The 22740-nt window shown below is 37.8% G+C and overlaps 1 protein-coding gene across 1 annotated transcript in view; it reads left to right on the plus strand.

Moving 5' to 3' along the window:
- The window catches only part of LOC103177705 (dynein, axonemal, heavy chain 6), a 173816-nt gene that overhangs the window by 9229 nt on the left and 141847 nt on the right, over window positions 1–22740 (plus strand). The window contains 17 exon segments of the mRNA XM_042332425.1: window positions 327–461; window positions 1866–1989; window positions 2719–2830; window positions 2917–3088; window positions 4440–4562; window positions 6232–6432; window positions 8126–8246; window positions 10430–10581; window positions 12542–12694; window positions 15105–15356; window positions 16565–16693; window positions 17062–17175; window positions 17838–17981; window positions 18791–19003; window positions 19901–19993; window positions 20937–21056; window positions 21471–21651. Coding sequence (XP_042188359.1) covers window positions 327–461; window positions 1866–1989; window positions 2719–2830; window positions 2917–3088; window positions 4440–4562; window positions 6232–6432; window positions 8126–8246; window positions 10430–10581; window positions 12542–12694; window positions 15105–15356; window positions 16565–16693; window positions 17062–17175; window positions 17838–17981; window positions 18791–19003; window positions 19901–19993; window positions 20937–21056; window positions 21471–21651 — 2539 coding nt within the window.

Consider the following 22740-nt stretch of genomic DNA (forward strand, 5'->3'; position numbering starts at 1 on the left):
GAGCCAAGGCTTCGGGACCCCAGAGACTACTTTGGGGTATGCTAGAATTTAACCAGCTAAAACTGCATTGCTTGCTATTGAAATTGCTGTCTGGCAAACTTTCTGCTGCTTGTTTGGTGGGGTGGGGGAATGTGTTCGGACACAAAACTAGATCATTGTTGACTAAGATTCTGCTATTTCTTAACTGATTCAATATATTAATTATTGCTAGGAAAATCACACTTTTTCAAACCATAATGTTTAAATTGTATGAAATAAATATCAATGTAAATGTTTTAGGTGATGTTACTTAAAGTGAACTATCTTGATTTTGTTTTACCATAAAGTCATTGCGTCCTGCTCTTCTACAAATTCAAAATGTGTGTTATCACATTGGTGATTTGTCACTGTGTAAAATTGAAAAAGGACACACCTACACCTTACACGAGTTTAAGAGAGTGCAATATGAAAAGCTTGAAGAGGTAATGTAAATTTCATTTGAAATGCTTTTTTTGAAATACTATTCTTTGGCTGTTGTTCATTTTCCAATTATAATACTAAAGTGTTAAACCAACACCCAAATGTGGTGGTTTGGTGGAGGCGGGGGAGTGGCACAAATTCATTTCCTTATTTTGCTATTTCAAATGGCCTTAGCCACTTCAGAGACAACTAATTCATTTAATTATGCTGAAATATTGGCTTCCAGTGAGCTTTCACTGGTGCAAATAATAGACCCTGATATCAAAGTCAATTTGTCAAAATATCAGCAATCTTCCAAATGATAATGTTTATCATTTGAGAGATTGCTGATATTTTGACTAATTGAAATATTAGACATTTGTCCAAGTTAGATGTTTTTTTCAATACTAGAGGTAAATTGCTGAACTATTTGCAGAGTAAGCTCAAATAACATGAGCTCAAGTCTTTTTAAACACTATGTTTTCTCTCAATTTGTGTTTGTCTCAAAATACAGACCTGCCCTTTGTCTCTCTGTATTTATTTCTTGCTTTTATCTTATATTTGCTGACACCTCCCCAACAAATGTAATAGTTTTAGGGGTCTTTCTCACGAACAATTGCTGATTGAAATTTTAGGAATATTGACCAGATTGCGTTCCATTCTTTATGGGTCATTCATCGTGCAATTTAGAGGTCTGTGTGTTGTGTAGCTACAACAAGCTCTCCAGTTCCATACAAAGTAATATTGAATCAAGTTGAGACATTCATTTCCCAACCCCTGAGAAACCAGTTAAAATATTGCAATAGGGGCATTTGCTGAGATATCTGCATTGAATCCTCAGGCATTAACTTGAAGTGTTAAATCTGTGAATAAAATAATAATAATAATAATCCTCGCATTTGTTATAGCGAGTTATCACGTCTTTGAGACATCTCAAAGAGCTTCAAAGAATATACTATAAAGTGAATTGATTATACAATTTGTGGGCGAAATGTGGCAGCCAATTGAGCACGGCAGTGTCCCACAAACTAGTGGATTGAGTGACCAATTTTTTTAAGGAATTATTACCCTTGGAAAAGTGATCTGCCGATCGACTAACCACCAGGTTCCTACTTACTGCTAGGTAAGCAGAGGTGTGCCGAGTAAGGAAACTTGCCCAACTCAGGTTTCTCGCTTGAGAGGCGAGTGCTCTAACCACTGAGCTACAGGACTCCACCTAAAAATAAATATCTTCACTTTTGAGGAAGGAAATGTTATTTTTTTTTAATTGTTTATTTAAGGTGAAGAATTTTGTTCACTACCAATTAGTCTTGAAAGTTTGAAATATAGCTATGAAGCAGTTTTTGCTGTAGAATAGATGATGCTTAATATCTGATGAAATTCACTGTAGAATCCCCCAAAAAGTGTATATTGTTTTGTTTCTGCAGGCCTCTAGTGATCTGACTAACTTCAGAGAAATTACAAAAGGGATTGTAAGTGAGGCATGTAAGACGGCCTTAACAGAAGCTGGATTTACACCTGATCAGCTCCGTGATGAACTGAAGGAATCAGGTACTTAAATCATTGCCTGGAAAGTAAAGGAAAATGTCTGCATAATTATCTAAGTTTGAACCTTGTGTTTTCCCTTCATTAGAAACAAATAAACTTTAATCCCATGGTGCTTTGAGTTCATAAAATCATATCCTGTAGTATAACAAGGCTTATTATTGAATGGATGCTGTTGATGTCACGCATACGGTCACCTTCCCCCTCCCCTTGGCTCGGCCTCGGGCTCCGCCATTGTTAAGCTCCCTGAGACGCCTCCCGGCATAGAGGGCCCTATATAAATGCAACTTGTTGTTGATATCACTTCCTGTGTTTTGCGCACGTGTGTTTTGAACTGGAAGTGCTGTTGATGTTGCTTCCTGCATGCTGTGCAATGAAGTTAGGTGCTATGTGCAGTAAGAATTGGCCAGTCAGTGTTCTATGCTTCCAATATACCATGGATTACAATGCGACTACACTAAAAACTGATCTATACTGGGTGCATTATAATAGGGTTCAGCTGTATACTGAAAATAAACACATTTTGCCAGTTGCAACTTTGTTTATTTTCTTTAGTTTTCTTTAAAGAATATTCTGGATATGTTTCATAAATATAGTATTTTGCATTTTGTTACATATAGTATTTTGGTAAAAACCTTGTAACATTGAGATTGGGATAAACATCTGTTGTCTTTAACTTTGAAAACAGAACCAGTCAAAATATTAAACTGATTCTGTGACTATTTTGTCTTACAGATATTAGTCTTTCATATTCTAATATTAATATTGAGGCATTTGGAGAATTGCCCGATCAATTGAACTATACAGGACAAGCCAACAAGAGATCTCATTGCAGGAGATTAACCTGGTTAGTAATAATTTTATAAATACTCCACAAATACTCTTTTTGATGTCCATAACCAATGAGGCTAAAATTCATTCCTATTTTTTCAGCTTCATCCGTCTTGCTGATTACCTCATGGTGAACATAATGCACTACCTTACAGTGAATTCTATCACACTTTTGGTCACTTATATGGAGGATCACCTGAAGCACATTCCAGATACCTTTACCATTAGAACATGGCGCACCCAGGAGGAAAAGGAGATTGAGTTGGAACTAAAGGTCAATACTGATAATTGCAACATCTTAGAGAAATTAGGGAAGCAATTTTCTTTAAAAGAAAAAAAAATCCTTTGTAATAGTGATTAAATTACCCCCAGCATTTGTCATCGAAATTCTATCCAATTAATTAATCTGGGTTTCAATGTCATTTCAGTTGTATAGCATGCTTCTCATGAATACCATACTCTGCTGACCGTGATATGGTGACTCTGCAAACTTGAAATTGCTTCATGTCCACCATCCCCTCTGCCTCACTATTGATGGGCGAATTTTCAGCCACCGTTCCTGCTATCTTGCTCTCTAAGTCTCTCTGCCTTGTGGAGTCTGTAGCTTAGTGGTTAGAGCACTCGCCTCGCAAGCGAGAGGACCAGGGTTTGTTCCCGGGCAGGGTGAATGTTGGACAAGTTTCCTTACTCCACACGCCTCTGTTTACCTAGCAGTAAGTAGGAACCCACTTGTTAGTTGATTGGTGGATTACTTTTCTGGGGTTAATAATCCTTTCAAAATAATAATAATAATTTGGTCGTTCAATCCACAACTGTTTGTGGGACACTGCTGTGTGCAATTGGCTGCCCCGTTTTGCCCCCAAATATACAGTCAATTCACTTTACAATATATTCTGTGAAGCGTTTGAAATGTCTCAATGATGTAATAAGGCGTTTATTATTACTATTCTCTGCTCTGCACTCTCTGCTCGAGGCAACAGGTAATCCCAATTCAGGAAGGGTCTATGTATATTTATAGAAACTGAAATTGGTAAATACAATGCAAACATCTGTCAGAGGTCACTCATTTTAAAATATCCTCCACAGAGTACTATAGATTGCGTTTTCATTTTAACTTTTCATGAACATATCATGAACCTATTATGGGAGCAATACAGTTGAACCCCCTTTCTGGTCTAGCCGAAAGTCCATGCTTCACATAGAACAGGGTACTTAATAGCAAACATGGTTAATTTTTTTTAAATTGACATAAATTTTAGTATTCTGACCACCTTTCAGATGAAATAATATAATAATCCTTGCAGTTAATATAGTGCCTTATTACATTGTTGAAACATCTCCAAGCACTTCATACGAATTACTGTAGTGACAGTATTTGTAAATGCAAACAGCAGTGTCCCATCAAAAGCCACGTACTGAATGGCCAATTTTATCTGATGAATTGTTAGTTGTGCAGGTATATCAGCACAGATGGGGGAGAACAAGTTATCATCAAAGCTGTCATTATTTCGGACCCAATTATTTAAGAACTTTTCAATATTGATTGTTTTATGTGAGTGTATCCTGCAAAATGACTACAACTATTTTAATGTTAATGTTTTTGTGTTGTTTTTTGATTTTCTTAGACAACTACACAAACCCTATTACTTAAGGGGGATGAAGAAGACATTTCTGTGCCAATATTTGTTACAGAGCTTATCTTAAATCCTCAATCATTGCTGTTTCATCCTTCATTGGACGACTTTGAGGTTGGTCACTAACACTCAATTTTTAATTTTGTTAATCATTTTTTAATTTTGGTAAATCAACTTTGCAGCACCTTACCTCAGTTTCTCAGTAATGTGCTGGCAATGGAGGATTAGAAATAATGAGATTCTCTATGGCAGTCTCAGTATTCCCAGGATACCTAAGTTAGGCAGGTCTGCAGTACTCAAGGCATTTTCAGCTAGTCTTTCTAATTAATAAGAAGGAGCAGATCAATCACGGGGATTTGTGATTCTTTCCATTCAGTTTCAGATAACACTGCAAGCCAAAGCCCTAATGGGTAGGATTTTTACATCTGAGCAAATAGCCAAACCCTTACTTGCGTTCTCTCATTACAAGCTGTGGGCGTTTAAACAACATATCAAACATGGTCAAACAACATATGTGGAAGTAGTTTGGTTTAGAGACTTTTAAGCGTGGGGATAGGTTTCCACGTGTGTCAGATTGAACAAAAAATGTTTTTTCTGAGGTCACCAGTGACTCTTCTACCTTATCCAAATAGCTTTTTTTTAATATTTGATCCTAAAGTTAGTATTTGCAGGCTTTTTGCCTGTGAGGACATCACAATAGTGCTCTGTCCTGTGCTTGACAGACATCCAAGGGCAATGTGGGGACATGGGAATACCCTACCAACCAGCCCATTTCCTACCCTTGGCAGGTATTCGCCAACTTCAGTGCCCTACCCTGCCTGTCCCTCCATTGGTGGTCAGGCTTTCAGCCTATCTGCTCCCACTCTCTGGAACTCCAACCCGGAATCTCTTTGCCTCACCCCTTTCCTTGCCTTTTTCAATTTTATTCTTTGACTGTGCCATCAGTCATTCCTCCCCCACATCCTTGGCTCCACCACTCCCAAACTCTAGACTGTCAAGCACCTTGGGACATCCTCCTGATGTGAAATACGATATATGAATGCAATTTGTTATTGTTGTCACTGAATAACGATCAGGAACTTGGTGATTTATTTTCCTTAGCCAAAACAAAAGGTACTCATGTCCTATTGTTGTTCATTTAGCTAAAATCAGTTTATTCATAATAAATCAGGAATTGAATTTTCTTCTGTATGGCTTGGCATTAAGTAGTAGATTTACCACGAAAAGGAATTTAAACCATGAACCTTTGATTTCCTATCAGAAATATTGTGGGTTGCTGAATTGGTTGAGCACTAGACTTGGGACTAGTATGTTCTAGGGTTGAAGTCCAATAGGTCTACTCAAACTTTAACCATTTCAAAGTTGATCAAATAAATGAGGAATCCTGGGGTTGGACATTTGGAAATGTTACTGGTTAGGTCATGAACCTTTCACAATACCTGTTCAGATATTCAGATCAGGTATTGTGAAACTTAACAGTGTTTCATACAAGTAAGATATTTGATAGAATTTATTGCTATGATATAAACTTATTACAGTTTATAATTTAATTAAACTGATGAAAATATTTACTTACAAATCTTAATGAATGCAATAAAAATTCTAGGGCTTGAATTTGGCCTGAATGCCCTGAATTTGGCCCTGATTTGGCAAGGAATTGTGTTGGTCAGGGAGAAAAAAGAATGGCTAGTTGTAGGATTTTGATTTTGTCACAGTAATGCCAGTATAATATGAATCCATGGTAAATGAAATAAAGTGATTTATGTGATGTCTTTTCTGCTAGTATGGGATTACTGAAGCTGTTCAGCAACTGCAGGATGTTGTGCTCTCTGTGGCTAATCTAGTTTCGGATGGACATTTTAATCCCTACACTCGTCCAGTTATCAACCACAAGATTGAAGAAAAGATGTATGGTGAGGGACCGAAGCTAGTTTTTATTCTAGAAGATGACACGCATTTGCAGAAAATCATCCAAAAGATAATGGTATGGTTTATCTTTTACAAATCCTGTTGTAAACACTGGAAGTTATCCATTAGTTATTCAATTGCAATAACAAAATCCATCCGTGAAGGCATCAAGGTCTTATCTTTGTAAACCAAATATTTAGGATTATTCTCCCAATATGATTGGCTACCACAATATTTTTTAGTTTACAGTTAGAACATAATGCAGGGATTTGAGAGTATTTGCTGTTTGGTGTCGTCTCGTGCATGCTCAGTAAAATCAAGTGGAAGGAGCGATATTTACCGGAAGTTTAAACATTAAAGTTTATATTTTTATTTCAAGATGCATGAAATACTTTGTGCTTTTGGTTTCCTTTTCAGTTGGTCTCAATAACTATGCAGTTCTACCCTTCTTACCTTTTTGATCATGAAAATTGACTTCCAGTTAACCAGCTCCTAACAACATGTAGGAGCAGGAGTAGACCATTCGGCCCTTCGAGCCTGTCCCGCCATTCAATCATGGCTGATCTTCTAATCTAACTCCAGCTAATAACCTAACCCTGCCTTATCCCCATATCCCTTAATCCCTTTTGCAATAAGAAATCTATCTCAGTCTTGAAAATGTTCAAGGACTGAGCGTCAACAGCCCTTTGAGGCCAGTTAAGTGCCAGAAATGTAAAGATTAACATCATCGGCTTGGGACATCCTCCTGACGTGAAACACGCTATACAAATATAATTTGTTGTTGTTGTAGTTTTCTAGTTTGTAAAACCGCCAGCCAGGTGAGAAAAAAATAATAATTCTTGCATTTGCAATGGTGTCTGTCTTTCATGTTTTTGGACATCTCAAAGCACTTCTCGGCATTTTTAATTTAAAGGATGGTGACTGTGTAATTTATAGGTGAAAGTGGTAGTCTGTCAACTCTCAGCAATGTTGCACAAGTAACCATTAAGTGAATGACAAACTTTATCTGGGAGATTGTGCTGGAATACTGGGAGAAACACCCTTCTCCTTTTGAATAGTGTTAAGGGATATTTAAAGTGTCCCTGAACCAGCAGATAAGTTTAACATATCATCTGACAGATGGAATCTTCAACAATGCAGCTCTCTCTGACTACTGTATTGAAGTTTCAGCCTAAAAATACCAACATGGGGTTCAAACCCACAACCTTCTGATTCAGGATGAAATACCACTTACTGAGTTGGGCAGACTTGTCTATGACACCATAAGGTTAACTATTACTAACATTGGTTTGATTTTTTTGCCAAATTCTCCCTGTTTCTGAAGGCATTTGACTATTTTTTTGGAATATGGTTCCACAGGTGCCTGTTTACATGTACCTTGCCCAAATGGCCACAATTCAAATATCAGGCTTCACAGTGAGCCCAATATGCTATTTTATCAGACTTTCCTCACCCGAGTGCTTTCTTTCAACAGGAGTCAAGTGCCTGGGATCCTGTCTGAGTCTTGATGTTGTTGCAGTTAATTTCCTTTTTTTATTATTATTAATGACCTATTCAATACTATTTAAAAAGAATAATACCTATTTAATAATAAAGTGTGGTGACTGCAGTGATGGACTTGTTTTGTGTTGAACTGAAGGCATTTTTTTTTCACAAGATAAGACATAAACAAACCCTAAAAAAGAGTTTACATGCCTTTATTCTGAAGGCGAGAAACCTTTTTTTTATATCTTCACATGTAATACACAGGTTTTGTTTTTGTTTTTCAGGAATGTATTAACATAGGATTTGAAGCGGCAAATATGTTTGGAGAAATATTTGAAGTTTTTCGGATTTTCTATAATGAAAATGAAAGTCTTGATTTAGAAATTTTCAAAAGCGATGAACATGGTACGTTTGTGAAATGTAGACACAAAATTTGAGTGTCGACAGCACATGCTTTCAGTATACTATAACCTGATACAGTTGCTTCCACACTGGATGCAATGATTTATGTGCTGCAGGTCATTAGAATGACTGCAGAGGGGAGAAGGTTTGGTTTGAATAGTGGGAATATAGAGATAAAATATCTGACTCATGATGGTATGATGGGCTGAATGGCTTCTTTCCGCGCTGTAAATTTCTGTGGTTCTATTGTTTTTTTTCAGGTCTGACCTTCATTTTCTGTTGGATATTATGAATGTTCTTCCTTATTCTTAAATTCTCTTATTCCTTTATTTTTCATATTTCTGTACTCTTTTAATTCACTTCCACTTTCAACATATCTACTTTTTGTTTTGCTTTTAAATTTGATAATATTAGATATTTGATAATATCGATGTTTATTTTACCTTTTGTTACAATATTTACATTTTTAGGGATCTTTTTGAAAACAAAATTGACCAACTTCCAGATTGTAAAATCACCATGGTTGTAGGCTGTGAATACGAACTACATATAGTGCTGTACAGGACGTGACGTTAGTTTCCGCCACTCCCTTCTCGAACCCCTCCAATCGGGCTGTCATGCCGCCCACAGCACAGAAGCAGCCCTGGTTAAAGTGACAAATGACATTCTGTTCATCTGCGACCAGGGCTCCCTCTGCCTCCTCGTCCTCCTTGACCTCTCTGCTGCTTTCGACACTGTTGACCACTCTATCCTCATCCACCGCCTCTCCTCTCACCTTAACCTCCACGGCGCTGTCCTTGACTGGTTCCGATCGTACCTCTCACACCGCCTGCACTTCAGCTCCTCAAATGACTTCTCCTCTAACCCCTAGACTGTCTCCTGTGGCATTCCTCAGGGCTCTGTCCTTGGTCCCCTCTTCAATATCTATATGCTCCCTCCTGGTGACATCATCCGCAGACATGGGGTCAACTTCCACATGTACGTGGATGACACCCAACTGTACCTCTCTGCCTCCACCCTTGACTCCAGGACCACTGTTGTCCTGACAGAATGTCTGTCAGACATCACCTCAGGCGCTGACAGCATCACCATCCATGGTTGCACACTCCACCTTGCTTAGCCAGTCCAGAACCCGGGGCCTTGATTGAGTCTCAACTGTCCTTTCTACCCCACATCTGTGCCATGACCCGCTCTGCCTTCCCCCACTTCCGCAACGTCGCCTGGCTCTGATACCGTCTCACACCGCAGTCCACCGAAACCCTCATACGTGCCTTCATTACATCAAGGCTCGACTATGCAAACTCATTGCTTGTCGGCCTCCCCAATTTCTCCGTCCACAGGCTGCAGATCATCCATAACTCTGCAGCCTGTATCCTCTCCCACACTAGGCTCCCCATCCTTGCCCAACTCCACTGGCTTCCCATCACACAGAAGATCCAGTTCAAGATCCTGGTCCTCAGCTTCAATTCCCTCCAGGATCTTGCTCCCCCCAAACTCTCTGACCTCCTAAACCCCTACCTCCCTGTTCGCTCCCTCCGCTCAGCGGGCTCCGGCTTGCTTCACGTCCCCTACCTTGCTCGCCCCACTATTGGCGGGTGGTCCTTCTGCCACTCTTCACCCACCCTTTGGAACTCCATCCTGCAGTCCCTCTTTGTCGCCCCCTCCCTCGCCACCTTCAAAATCCACCTCAAGACCCTCCTCTTCAACCGTGCTTTTGATCTCCCTGCTTCCCCCCAATGCCCTCCACCCTCCCCCACCCGACCTCCAGCTCGGGTCTGTGACTCTGTCAGTCCAGCGCCTTGGGATGTCCTCCCGACGTGAAAGGCCCTATACAAATCAATTTTGTTGTTGATGTTGTGACCCTTATGATCTGGAAATTGGCCATTTTTTAGTTGAAAAGAATAGCAAATATATTAAAAATGTTTGATGATGGGAATTTATTTTCCTTGATTTGGAGAAAATTGAAAAAGCATTGATAACTGATTTTACAATTGGGAACTGTCAAGTCTGATTAATTTTAAATGAATGGGTTCCATGGTTTCAAGTTTCAATAGATTGTTTTTTTGTATCAGAAAAGGTTTCCTTACATTTTTTATGGCACAGAATATTATTATGAAAGATGTAATTCAGTTGTGAAGTGCACTATCAGATTCTAAAACCAAAGTCTGCTCTTTCCTGTTATTCAGATGTTAGTTATTTTGCGGAGTCATTGGAAAAGTACCATCAGCAGCACCATGATGCAGTGAGCATTAAGCAGAAGAAAAACTTAGGATTGTTGCTGATAGATAACACCAAACTCAAGAACAAAGTAATCCCTTCTCCTCTACGTTGCATTGAGGTAAATATGATTTCTCTGCAGAGTCAAAATTCCTTTTGGTTTTTTTTGAACGCTGATCATAGATATTAAAGGCTTTAAAAGCTCTATTGTGAAATGTTTGGGGATTTATCTACATGATTCTCAATGGATGTGGACTCACAACGCGAACCCTCCCATAAATTTAGCAAGTATTGGTTGTTTCACTGAGAGAGTGTGAATTGGAGGCTGTTATGCAGAAAGCACCCAGTGCATGATGAATGGGGTCCATAGTGCTACCGTGTTATAACTGAATTTGAGCGTGGTATAATGGGGCTGCAATGCAATAGGAAAGAGCAGAGCATTACATTACATCCAATCATGCTTCATCCCTGACACGGAGTGTTCCAAATTAGTAAGTGTTATATTTTCCAACACTAAATTCCTTCATTATCCTTGCATAAAACTGATCAAAAATATTTTTACAATACCCTACACCTTTTATTAAGGTGTATTTGCTTCATAACACACATACATTAGAGAAAGTTTTATGTTAAAAAAGATTAGCAGATTTGTTTGGGACAACTTGCACTGAACAAAACAGTTTCACTTTGGCTTTTCTATTTGTCTTTTTTATTGAGGAGAGAACCTTGGGATTGCTCGGCACTTCCTCATGATGACTGAATGAGATTTGGATCTGATTATGTGGGGAACAGATATAAAGCAGTGCCATTCTATACTACAGGGTTTTCCAATACTTCCTATTTCAAGTATAAACTTCATAAATGCTGTCTCATATTTTTAGATCGTTAGTAACAATGAAACAACATAAACAGAAGATAATTAAGTGATAAACTTGGCCCTTTGACTTTACTGTGAGTGAATAATTTAAAACTAAAGATCTTATTGACATCATTATTGCAACTTAAATTTCAATGCAGTAATTGAGTGGGTTAGATTTTTAAACTCAGCATTTGGTTTTAACTGCTGAATTTTCCATGGTTAACCAATCTATTAATAACATTATCGAGCATTATTTAAATTACTTACTATTATTTCTTGATGTGATCACATTTGGCAAACAAGTATACAGTGGAATCCGCTTTAGGGGAACGGCGGTTAATCCTAGACACTGAAAATCGAACAAAAGGCCTGGCCCCGATTCATTTGTATTTTTATCTGTTTTAAATATAACGGTTGATTCGGCTAAAAATCTGGTTAATCTGGTCCAAATACTGTGCTGGTCACCGCTGAATTTACTCACTTGAATTCTCTGTGTCGAGTGGCTTCAGGATGGAGATGGAAGGTGTCTAAGATTGATTGACAGTGGACTCCAACCATTCAAAAGCAGCTGAAGTTGTTCTGTCAATCAGTGAGGGGGTGAGGGCGGAGAAACAGAGAAGAACAAGGTAGGGAATGGGAGGAGTCAAATCGTGATTGATTACCAGCTGAACAGCTTGTGAATGGCTGGAGCCCAAACATTTACAAGCGGCTCCAAGGCTATCAATCACCTCAGCGCTGCTGCTAAATGGTTTTCATCCAATGGAAATGGGAGGAAAGAAGCTCTGCCTCTCCACTGCTTGGTGGGAAGAGGTAAGAGAACTTTGGCTAACCTCAAATTCCTCTTAAAACCAAAATGGTCATCCCCGATGTGTCTGGCTTAACAAGCATCCACTGTATTTCAACGTCTGCTATTAGTTTTTCCAACTTGTTAAAAATGACTAGAACTATTAAAAATGGTTATCGGAAACAATTCGAATTCAGTTGAATAATTTGTTTATCATTATCTGTATTATATTATATTTGGTTTATTTGATGACATAACAAAGCTACTTTCATAGGATTGCACGTATGCTGATCCAAATTGGTAAAGTAGGAACATGAAACATGTATAGGGGAATGATGTCTAATTTGTTTTGTCTAAAATTAGATGATGTGTGATTTCATTTAACAGTTTGATGACTGTCTCATGATTCTGATCTCTTACATGAATTATTTTTTGTAGGCTATTAATGACCTGCTTCCAGTTCTCGCGAAAAAGAAGACAGATGCTATGATAGCTGAGTCACAGGATGCACAGTTTAAACTTGAAATTATCCCAACTAATACCATGGAATTTGTGAACAGTTTGCTATTTCTGGATGAGATACAAGAGAGGGTATGCTTGGAAAACTTGGATAATCTGATGTAAAATGAATACTATTGAAGTCTGAACCATTTTCTGCCCTTGGCATGATGTTTACCATCACACATCATTGTGACCTACAGAGTAGGGAATGGTATGAGCTGCAGAGTTCTCCACAAGTACTGTAGCTCGCCTCACAAGCGAGAGACTTGGGTTCGATTCCCGGCAGGGTGAAACGTTGGGCAAGTTTCCTTACTCTACATTGCCTCTGTTTACCTAGCAGTAAGTAGGAATCTGGTTGTTAGTCGATTGGAGGATCACTTTTCTGGGGATAATAATTCCTTCAAAAAATGAAAACTAATAATAAATTGGTCACTTCAATCTAAGACTGTTTGTGGGACACTGCTGTGCATAATTGGTTGCCATGATTCGCCCACAAAATATAAAGTCAATTCACTTTACAGTATATTCTGTGAAGTGCTTTGAGATGTTTCGAAGACATGATAAAGCACTATATCAAATGCAAGGATTAGTATTAGTACTATCTTTGTTATTCCATAATATTGTTTCAGAAGGTTCAACAACCTGCTTTGCATGTCACCTGACAATCTGTCTGAGAACTGTTAAAATTCACAGTAATGCGTAGTCCAAGATTTGAGATTGAATAATCTTAGGTCTTTCAGTTATTGTAAATGAATAACATTATTTGAATAAATTATCCTTTTCAGAATTAATGGCTATTCAAAAATAGTTCTAAAACATTATGATTGATGATTGTTCTCAGATTAATTACACAAGAGATTTAATTTAGCTTTATTCCAAACACTTTGCACAATTTATAAAACCTACATGCTGTCACTGTTTAAGAACATAAGAATTAGGAGCAGGAGTAGGCCCTTCGACCCCTCGAGTGTGCCCCACCATTTGATACGATCATGGCTGATCTTCAGACCTAACTCTAATTACCTGCCCTATCCCCATATCCCCTAATCCCTCTATTTTTAAAATATCTATCCGTCTCAGCCTTGAAGATGGTCAAGGACTGAGCATCTACAGCCTTCTGGGGTAGTGAATTCCATAAATTCACTACCCTCTGAGTGAAGAAATGTTTCCTCAACTCTGTTCTAAAAGGCTGACCCTTAACTTTAAGACTGTGACCCCTGGTTATAGATTCTCCTACCAGGGGAAACAGACCCTCAGTGTCTACTTTATCAGCCCTTTAAGAATCTTATATGTTTCAATAAGATCTCCCCTAATTCTTCTGTACTCTAGAGAATACAGCCCTAGTTTATTCAGCCTATCCTCATAGGTCAGTCCCCTCATCCCAGGAACTAACCGAGTGAATCTACGCTGCACCCCCTCGAGGGCAAGTATGTCCTTTTTTAAATAAGGAGACCAAAACTGCACACAATACTCTAGGTGCGGTCTCCCCAAGGCCCTATACAGTTGCAGCAAGACTTCCCTATTCTTGTACTCTAAACCTTTTGCAATGAACGCTACCATGCTGTTCGCCTTCTTAGTTGCTTGCTGCACCTGCAGACTAACTTTTTGAGACTGGTGTACAAGGACACCCAAATCCCTCTGAAACACTAACACTATCTAATCTCCCCCTCTAGAAAATAATCTGTTTTTCTATTTTTTCTACCTAGGTGAATAACTTCAGACTTGCCTACATTAAATTGCATCTGCCACCTACTCGCCCACTCCCCTCGCCTATCGATATCCTGTTGCAATCTTTTTGCATCATCCTCAGAGCTTATTCTCCCACCTAGTTTAGTATCAACCGCGAATTTAGAAACGTTACATTCAATGTCCTCGTCTGGATCATTGATGTAAATTGTAAATAGCTGAGGCCCAAGCACTGATCCTTGTGGCACTCCACTAGTCACATCCTGCCAATTCGAGAATGACCCGTTTATCCCTACTCTCTGTTTTCTACCCGTTAGCCACTCTTCAATCCAAGCTAATATGTTCCCATTAATCACGTGGCCTTAACCTTGTGCAATAGCCTTTTGTGTGGCACTTTGTCAAATGCCTTTTTAAAATCTAAATATACTACATCTACTGATTCCCCCCTATCTAACCTGCTAGATACATCTTCAAAATATTCTAAAAGATTAGTTAAGCATGACTTCCCTTAATTGCTCTTATGGTGATGATATTTTTGAGTTTGTTTGAAACATTATAATTTAAATGCAAGCTACTATGTGTATCTTGTGATTTGGTGTTTAAATGACTAAGTAGAATCAATGTCACAATAGAGGTTGCAAATATCTTTTGTTTAGATGCATCTATTAGTTATTTGAATATATCACATACTTGTACAATGGGTCTGTGACCTAACATTATGAAGCAATATGATATAACATACTAAAACGTTCAGTAAGGCTTATAGAAAAATAATTAGTTTAATAACACAAAGACTCAAAATTTTCTTATTTAGATTGAAGTTTTAGACGAAGAAGCCAACATTATAGTACAGATGTATGAACTCATTGATGAGTTTCGTGTTCCTACACCTCCTGAAGACCTGGCTGTATTTGCGACTCTGAAACCTTCATTAGTAGCAGTTCGCAGCATTATTGATAGAGCTGTGAGTGAAAGAGACAAGAATATTGGGAAATTCTGTCAGCATCTAGATAAAGACATAGCCCTTTTGAATGAAGAAGTCAAAACAGTGAAACTACAAGCACAGGTACCTTGATATACTTTCTCTGTTTTAATCCTTAGCTCTAATTCTGTATTTAATATTGCTTTTAATTCCTTTTTTTATCACTTTGTTTTTATGTATCAGTGTAAATTTTAGGAGGAGTCCTGTAGCATATTGGTAGATCACTCACCTCTCAAGCGAGAGGACCCAGGTTCGATTCCCGGGCAGAGTAAAACCTTAGGCAAGTTTCCTTATTCCAACGCCTCTGTTTACCAGCAGCAAGTAGGAACCTGGTTGTTAGTCGATTGGCGGATCGCTTTTCTGGGGTTAATAATAAAAAAATAATAATTTGGTCACTTCAATCCACGACTGTTTGTGGGACACTGCTGTGCTCAATTGGCTGTTGAGTTTCAACCACAAATATACAGTCAATTCACTTTACAATATAATCTGTGAAACGCTTTTGAGACGTCTCGAAGACATGATAGGGCGATATATCAAATGCATTGATTATTATTATTAGATTGTTGTGTCATAAAAACCTAAGCTTGGAGTTTTTTTTCAAATTAAAACTGAATCGTATCTGTGGTGTAATGTGGCACCCCTCAGGAGCCCCTCACCTCTATAACCCAATGTTTTGTTAGTCCACATAAATTCCTTTTCGGCAGATACTTTACTACTGGTAAGTGAACAGTTGGTTACCAAAGTCATATCAACTGAGAATTACTGAGTTATTCAAATTGAACTGGTGCTGATATGAGTGTCTTTCCCTTAACTAACAGATAACGCTTCCATGCATTAAAATCGCCAAGACCATCAACTCACTGTTTTAAAACAAAACCGTGATAGAATGGTGTAGGGTGGGTATTTCAGGAAGAATGATAACAAATAGGCCAGAAAGCTTTCTTCATCTGAAACTGTCTTGTGATCTTGTGAAAAAATACTTGTGCTTTAAGGGGTAAAACACAAGTTTTCTCTTACATTTCCTGATGCAGCTAATTCCTGATATCAGTTTGAAAAGTACTGAATCCTAGTAGTTGTGCAGGGGCAGAGGCCAGGTCTAGATCACTAGATGTGTAGTACAAGGAGGCTTAAAGGAGGAGAACGTAAACAAAATGAAGGGAAAAATCCAGATAGTCTATCCATTAATTTGGTTTAGCAATTGAAGCTCTTTTTAATGGTTATTTCTGTATCGTACTTCCTGCTTTTTTATTCTATCGATTTATTCTGCTCTTGTTGTTTATGCTTGATAGGATCCTCAGATTTTAGAAATTTCATCTGACAAGATGAGGGTGAAGGATGTGCTCCAAACCATGCAGACTACAATGGATGAGCTACAGAAACGTGCATTTGAGTATAAATTGTATCAGAAGAACTTCAAGGTAACTATCTCTGGTTACTACTGATATTCCTTTATTTATCTATTATTTACAGTTTCCTCCCAAAATTTGATATAGAGGTACCTGCATCTAATTGTCAATTAATGTGCTACAGTATCTGAGAGCAATAATTTTCTAATCCCAAAGTTGCAGTCGATGTTTCATTGCACTAGAGCTATGTTTATTATACAATGGAAGTTTGAAGGAAAGCCAGTACCCCTGTATGCTTACTTAGTTTGGAGACAGTTCTATAAACTTTTACAAAAGTGCAACACAGTATCTGGAATCCCGAATTTGTTTAAGTGAAGTGTCTTTGTCAATGTTTTACAATATGTCTGTTTTATTGACTTTTAACATTTTTACATATCTAGGTTGAAGTAACTAAATTTGAAATGTTAGAAGAAGTGCATGCTGAGCTGAAACTAAAGCAGCTTCTTTGGAATTCGCTGGATGAATGGGATCTTCTTGTGGAGGAATGGATGCAGGTATTCTATTATTGTTATATTGTAATATATACAATTGTTCAACATACTTCACCTAACTAACTGGGAGACTGAACTGTGGGTGGAGTGGGGTGAAATGAGACTGGAAGTGTGGTCAAAAGATAAGTCTTAAGGCAGGCTTTGAGAGTGGAGACGGACTACGTGAGGCTAACAGACTCTGCGATGGAGTTCCAGAGAGTGGGATAGAGTGACTGAAAGCTCATCTGCTCGTAATGGGTCAGATCAGGCGAGGGACTTTCATATGCCTAAAATCTCCGACATAACAGGTATCAATTAAATACATAATTTGCATAGTAAGGATAGCTATTTGTTCAAATTTCCTTAAATTATGCAGTTTTTGATGGGGAATTTTTTCAGAGACTTCAACATCATGATTCAATATCATGATTTGAACATCTTCAGACTCCATTTTTATGATGAGTCCAAAATGTTTAATTCAATTTAATTATAAACTTCAACATATCTAAGTAGAAGAAAAAGGTTGGATTTTCCTAAAATGTCAGCTTTCATTTGCTGGTATTGGATAAATACCCTAGTTGGTGAATAATTGTCCACATTGCCTTTTCCCTGTTGATTTCTGGACATAGGAATAAAGCCACCGTCTTAAGTTTTACAAAATTAATTGTTGTTTTTGTTTTACACAGCTTAAATTTGAAACACTGGATGCGGAAGAATTGAGTGCTCAAGTGGGAAAGTACAGCAAGTTCGTAAATCAGCTCGAAAAAGGTCTTCCACCAAATACTGTGGCAGTGAAACTAAAAGAAAATGTGGATAAGATGAAACAAAAGGTATTACCTTTTCCTGAATCTGTAGTTGCAAAGCAAGAATTTATTGGTGCTTCTAGCATACTGCAAATTATTTTTGTGCCTAAATATGCAGATATTTTTTCACTGTAAGTTTGCAATAGAAATCCTTATGTTTAGCCGTTTGCATTTTTTTATTGTCAAAGAAATTTGCACACAGCCTCAGTGGGGTGCAGATTCAATTTACAGTGGAGCCATATTTTAATGCTTATGGAATCTTCCACCTTGCCATAATATCTTCATATTGGATACATTCCAAATGGGACTGATGCAAAAGAAAGCTTAAATAATAGTTTATTCGTTTCTCATGGAGCTATTTAACTATTGAACTCCATGACCCATTGTAACTAAATATTTAAAATATATTACTAAAAAAACTATGAATTTTGGTAATAGAATTACTCTGGTTTAGCATCATGTTTATCTTTATATTTAGTAATCTTCCCGCTTAAGGGTTGCAATATTGGTACAAAGTTATATTTACGATACATGTCCAAATGAATAGCTGAGATGGAACTTGGAACTATCTTTGAGAATTGGGATGTGTGGGTTTTGAGTATTTAGTTATAAGAGCTATATGGCTAGTAGGAAAATGGTGCTATTTTCCTTCCCCTCCTGCAGGTGAATGAATTCTGAAATGAAGGATTATATTCTAATGTGAATGTATTAAGGACTTTAATTTTTAATCTTGGTAATGAAATTACCCAATGTCTTGGGATGTCCTCCTGACGTGAAAGGCGCTGTACAAATGTAATTTATTGTTGTTACTGTTTAATTTATTGTGACTTTTGCAGCTTCCTGTAATCATGGATTTAAGAAACCCATGCCTGAAACACCGTCACTGGGAATTGGTGGAACATGCTGTTGGTGCTAAACTCATTGACATGATGGAACCTCTAACTCTGGCTCAATTTATAGAGCTTAATGTTTTTAATTATTCTGAAGCAATTCAGGAGATATCAGGCCAGGCCTCTGGTGAAACTGCTTTGGAGACTATATTGAAAAAGGTGAGAGAATTTTCAATTAAAATGCTAAATTACAATTAATTTGTGATGCCACTAGCAGAATGTGCATTACAAGCTGGTAATCCAAGCTAGTAATCCAAAACTCAGATGTTTCTTTGATATCACAAGAGTTATTACTATAATAATAATCCTTACATTTTATAATAATTTTTGCATTTGATATAGTGCCTTGTCCCGTCGTTGAGACATCTCAAAGCACTTCATAGAACACACTGCAAAGTGTATGTTTTGTGGGTGAAACCGGGGGTAATCAGTTTGTGCACAGCAATGTCCCACAAACAGCTGTGTAGGGAGTGACCAATTTTATTAGTAGAATGTGTTCTGGGTTGCACTTCCAATTTTGGCTTCAATAGATCTGCCACCACCTTGTTGTTGTTATTGTTTATAGATGCTGATTGTGCATTTTCAGCATTCTTGCTATTTTTGTGACTGAAAATTTTGGGGGTTCTGCTTTACTTTTGCAAACCAGATAGGCCTGTTCTAATTCTTCTCAAGAACTGGTGGATCGAATGCACCTAAAGACAATGTGGTAGAAACAATATTAATATAATAGAGAGCACAAGTGCCACCAAACACTATTCTATCGAGAATACAGGGGATTTCTGATGCAGCCACTACTGAACCACATACATCATCTTAGCTCTTAGATATTATTTGTTCTGTGGCACAATAAGTTATTTCTTCCTGATCGTGTATGGGAAATGTCGGAATGAATATTTATTTGATACTATAAAGCAATATTTTGAGCTGCCAATTAATCAAATCACCCTGGATATATAAATACATTATTAATAAATATGCATATTCTCACTTGAAAACTTTTATTGGCTTTGATGACATCTTATCTTTAACATTGTTTTATGAAAATATCTATTTTAGGTAGAAGATGCATGGAAAATTACTGAGTTTCCTGTGCTTCTTCATCGTGATTCCAAAGATGTTTTTATTCTTGGTGGCACTGAAGAAATTCAGGTAACAAATATTATTTGGCAAATGATGTAATACATCCTTCAGAACAAAGCCAGCACCTATTGGTGCGAGGCATCACAGGTAAGCAGGATCTTGTTCCTACCAAATGTTCAAACATGGCTGGACTGTGATCAGGAAAGGATAGATACTCTAACCATTTTTCGAACCCCTCCAACCAAGGACAATAAAGCCAATTACAACACTTCCATTCCACTGCAGACTTGTAAAAGGAATAGTGACCTTTCTAGTCAGTATTAACCAATATCTACCATGGTAGAGTGCATATGCATTTGGGTTCACCATCGCTCTGCAGTTTACTTTTTTCTTATCTCCCCATGCCATGCACCAGTTCTCAATAAGAAAGGCAGGACAACACTTTCTCTTAAGAATTCTGACAAAAGTGCTCTTGAGGTAGTTACATCATTTGGTTACAGATTTTTCCTCCTTCCCTTACTTGAGCTCAAATGACATGGCAGAAGTTGAAACCTTTGAGGACAAATTGCAGATGTAAACTTAATTCTGCAAGTTTTTTAAGTAAACTTAAATGCTCCACAGTATTGCCAAAATATTTTAAGTTGGCTCGAAATGGCACAGTTAAAAGCTTGCTAAAAGGACACTGTTGGTTGTGCCTAGAACACCTATATTAGAAATTAGCCTGAATTATCGTCAACTGTTCTTTTGGACTTTATTACAAATGCTCTAAACAGGAAATACATCTATGCATCAACAATCGAAAATGCAAAACTTAAAAAATAATATTGCTGACTTTTACTGAAATTTCTGGAAAAATGTGAAGATGACTGAAGGAAATATAAGTTCCATAAAAATGGAAATCAAAGTTTGTAAACTAAGAGACGTAGTCCTGTGTAACAAATACAAGGGTTTATGACTCAATTTCAAAGATTTAAATTCAATATGTTGTTAAAAAAACATTTCTTTATAATAGGCCTTGTTGGATGATAGCATTATCAATGTATCAACTATAGCCTCCTCACGCTATGTTGGACCTATCAAACCTCGTGTTGATGATTGGCAAAGACTTCTCTCACTTTTCAGTCAAACTTTGGTGAGTATTCTAGCCCTTGTAATGGAATTGGAATAATGTACCTTTGGTTACAGTAAGGAGTCCCCATTTGTGAGACTTAGATTCCTTATTAAGGAATCACTTATACTGTATAAAATTTCTTATTGTGGGATCTTGTTAAGAAATACCACTCATTAGGCCACATGTTTTACTTTTGAATTCAAAGGTAAGCTTTTAACGATGGATCCCTGTTCTGATTAAAATGTAAAAAGCGAATTATAGTGTGGGATTTTTCATTTCAGATCATCTTGAGCATTTTTGTTTGCACTTCCTAGAGATAAAACAAAAGCCTAAAACCAGGTAACCTGGTACCCAAACTGTTGTGAAATGAATATGTTGAGTAGAGGAGAAAAACAAATACTGTATAATCACGTACTTTTCTAAATTTTATGTTAGGATGAATGGTTGACATGTCAACGCAACTGGTTGTACCTAGAGAGTATATTCAGTGCTCCAGACATTCAACGACAGCTGCCAGCAGAGGCAAGGATGTTCACCCAGGTGGATAAATCCTGGAAGGAAATCATGAGAAGAGTAAATCGCCTACCTATTGCTCTGAGGGCAGCCACTCAACCTGGTACAAAAACTATGTGGATCATTAAATCTGTCTCTTTGGTTTAAGTATGCTATGAAGAATGTGTTTGCAAACAGATGTAATTGATGACAGTTGAGCAACTTCTACTTGAACTAATTTCACTAACTGTTGCTTGTCAAGGCTCATTTCACTACTGTTTGAGAAATGAAACAGAGAAAGCACAATAAATTGAGAGGGTGATTTTGAGCATTAAAAGTGTGGAAATTGTAAAAGAAAAGAAAACTAAGCGGGAGGAGCGGTTCTGCAGTTTTGAGATCCTTGAGAAGTTTGATTGCAATCTAAATGCAAGGAGGATAAAGAGAATACATACTTTAGCCATTGCATCCCTAACTACTGGAACTCCTTGCTTCTCTCCCTCTGTCTCACCACCTCTTTATCTATCGTTAAATACCATCTGAAAACTGATTTTGAACATGCCTATGGTCACCTCTCCTCTCTTCGTCCTTGCTTGGGGTCTAACCCCACTGCTCTACAGTGCTCTGAAACGTTCTTATGTGAAGGAAAGTGCAGAGAAGTAAGAACCTAACTAATATTACTAACAATAATAACCTTTCCATTTGATATAGCACCTTATCAAGTCATTGAAAGCATTGAAAGAATATGCTTTAAAGTGAATTTACTGTAGCGTATTGGTTAGAGCACTCGCCTCGCAAGCGAGAGGACCCGGGTTGGGATCCCGGGCAGGGCAGAACTTTAGGCAAGTTTCCTTTCTCCACACGCCTCTGTTTATCTAGCAGTAAATAGGAACCCGGTTGTTAGTCGATTGGCAGATTGCTAACCGTGAATAATAATGTCTCTAAAAAATAATAATGTGGTCACTCAATCCATGACTGTTTATGGAACACTGCTGCGCACTTTTTGTTGCCTTTTTTCACCCACAAAATATACAGTCAATTTATAAGGCGTGTGGAGTAAGGAAACTTGCCCAAGGTTTCACTCTGCCAGGAATCGAACCCATGTCTCTCACTTGCAAAGCAAGTGCTCTAACCACTGAGCTACAGGACTCCGATGAATCATGCAGCAAGTGCTGTCAGTAATAGGTTTACATGGAAGCTGAATGTACTGGTGTGT

Source organism: Callorhinchus milii, unplaced genomic scaffold (genome assembly GCF_018977255.1).
Source record: "Callorhinchus milii isolate IMCB2004 unplaced genomic scaffold, IMCB_Cmil_1.0 Scaffold1, whole genome shotgun sequence".
NCBI lineage: Eukaryota > Metazoa > Chordata > Chondrichthyes > Chimaeriformes > Callorhinchidae > Callorhinchus > Callorhinchus milii.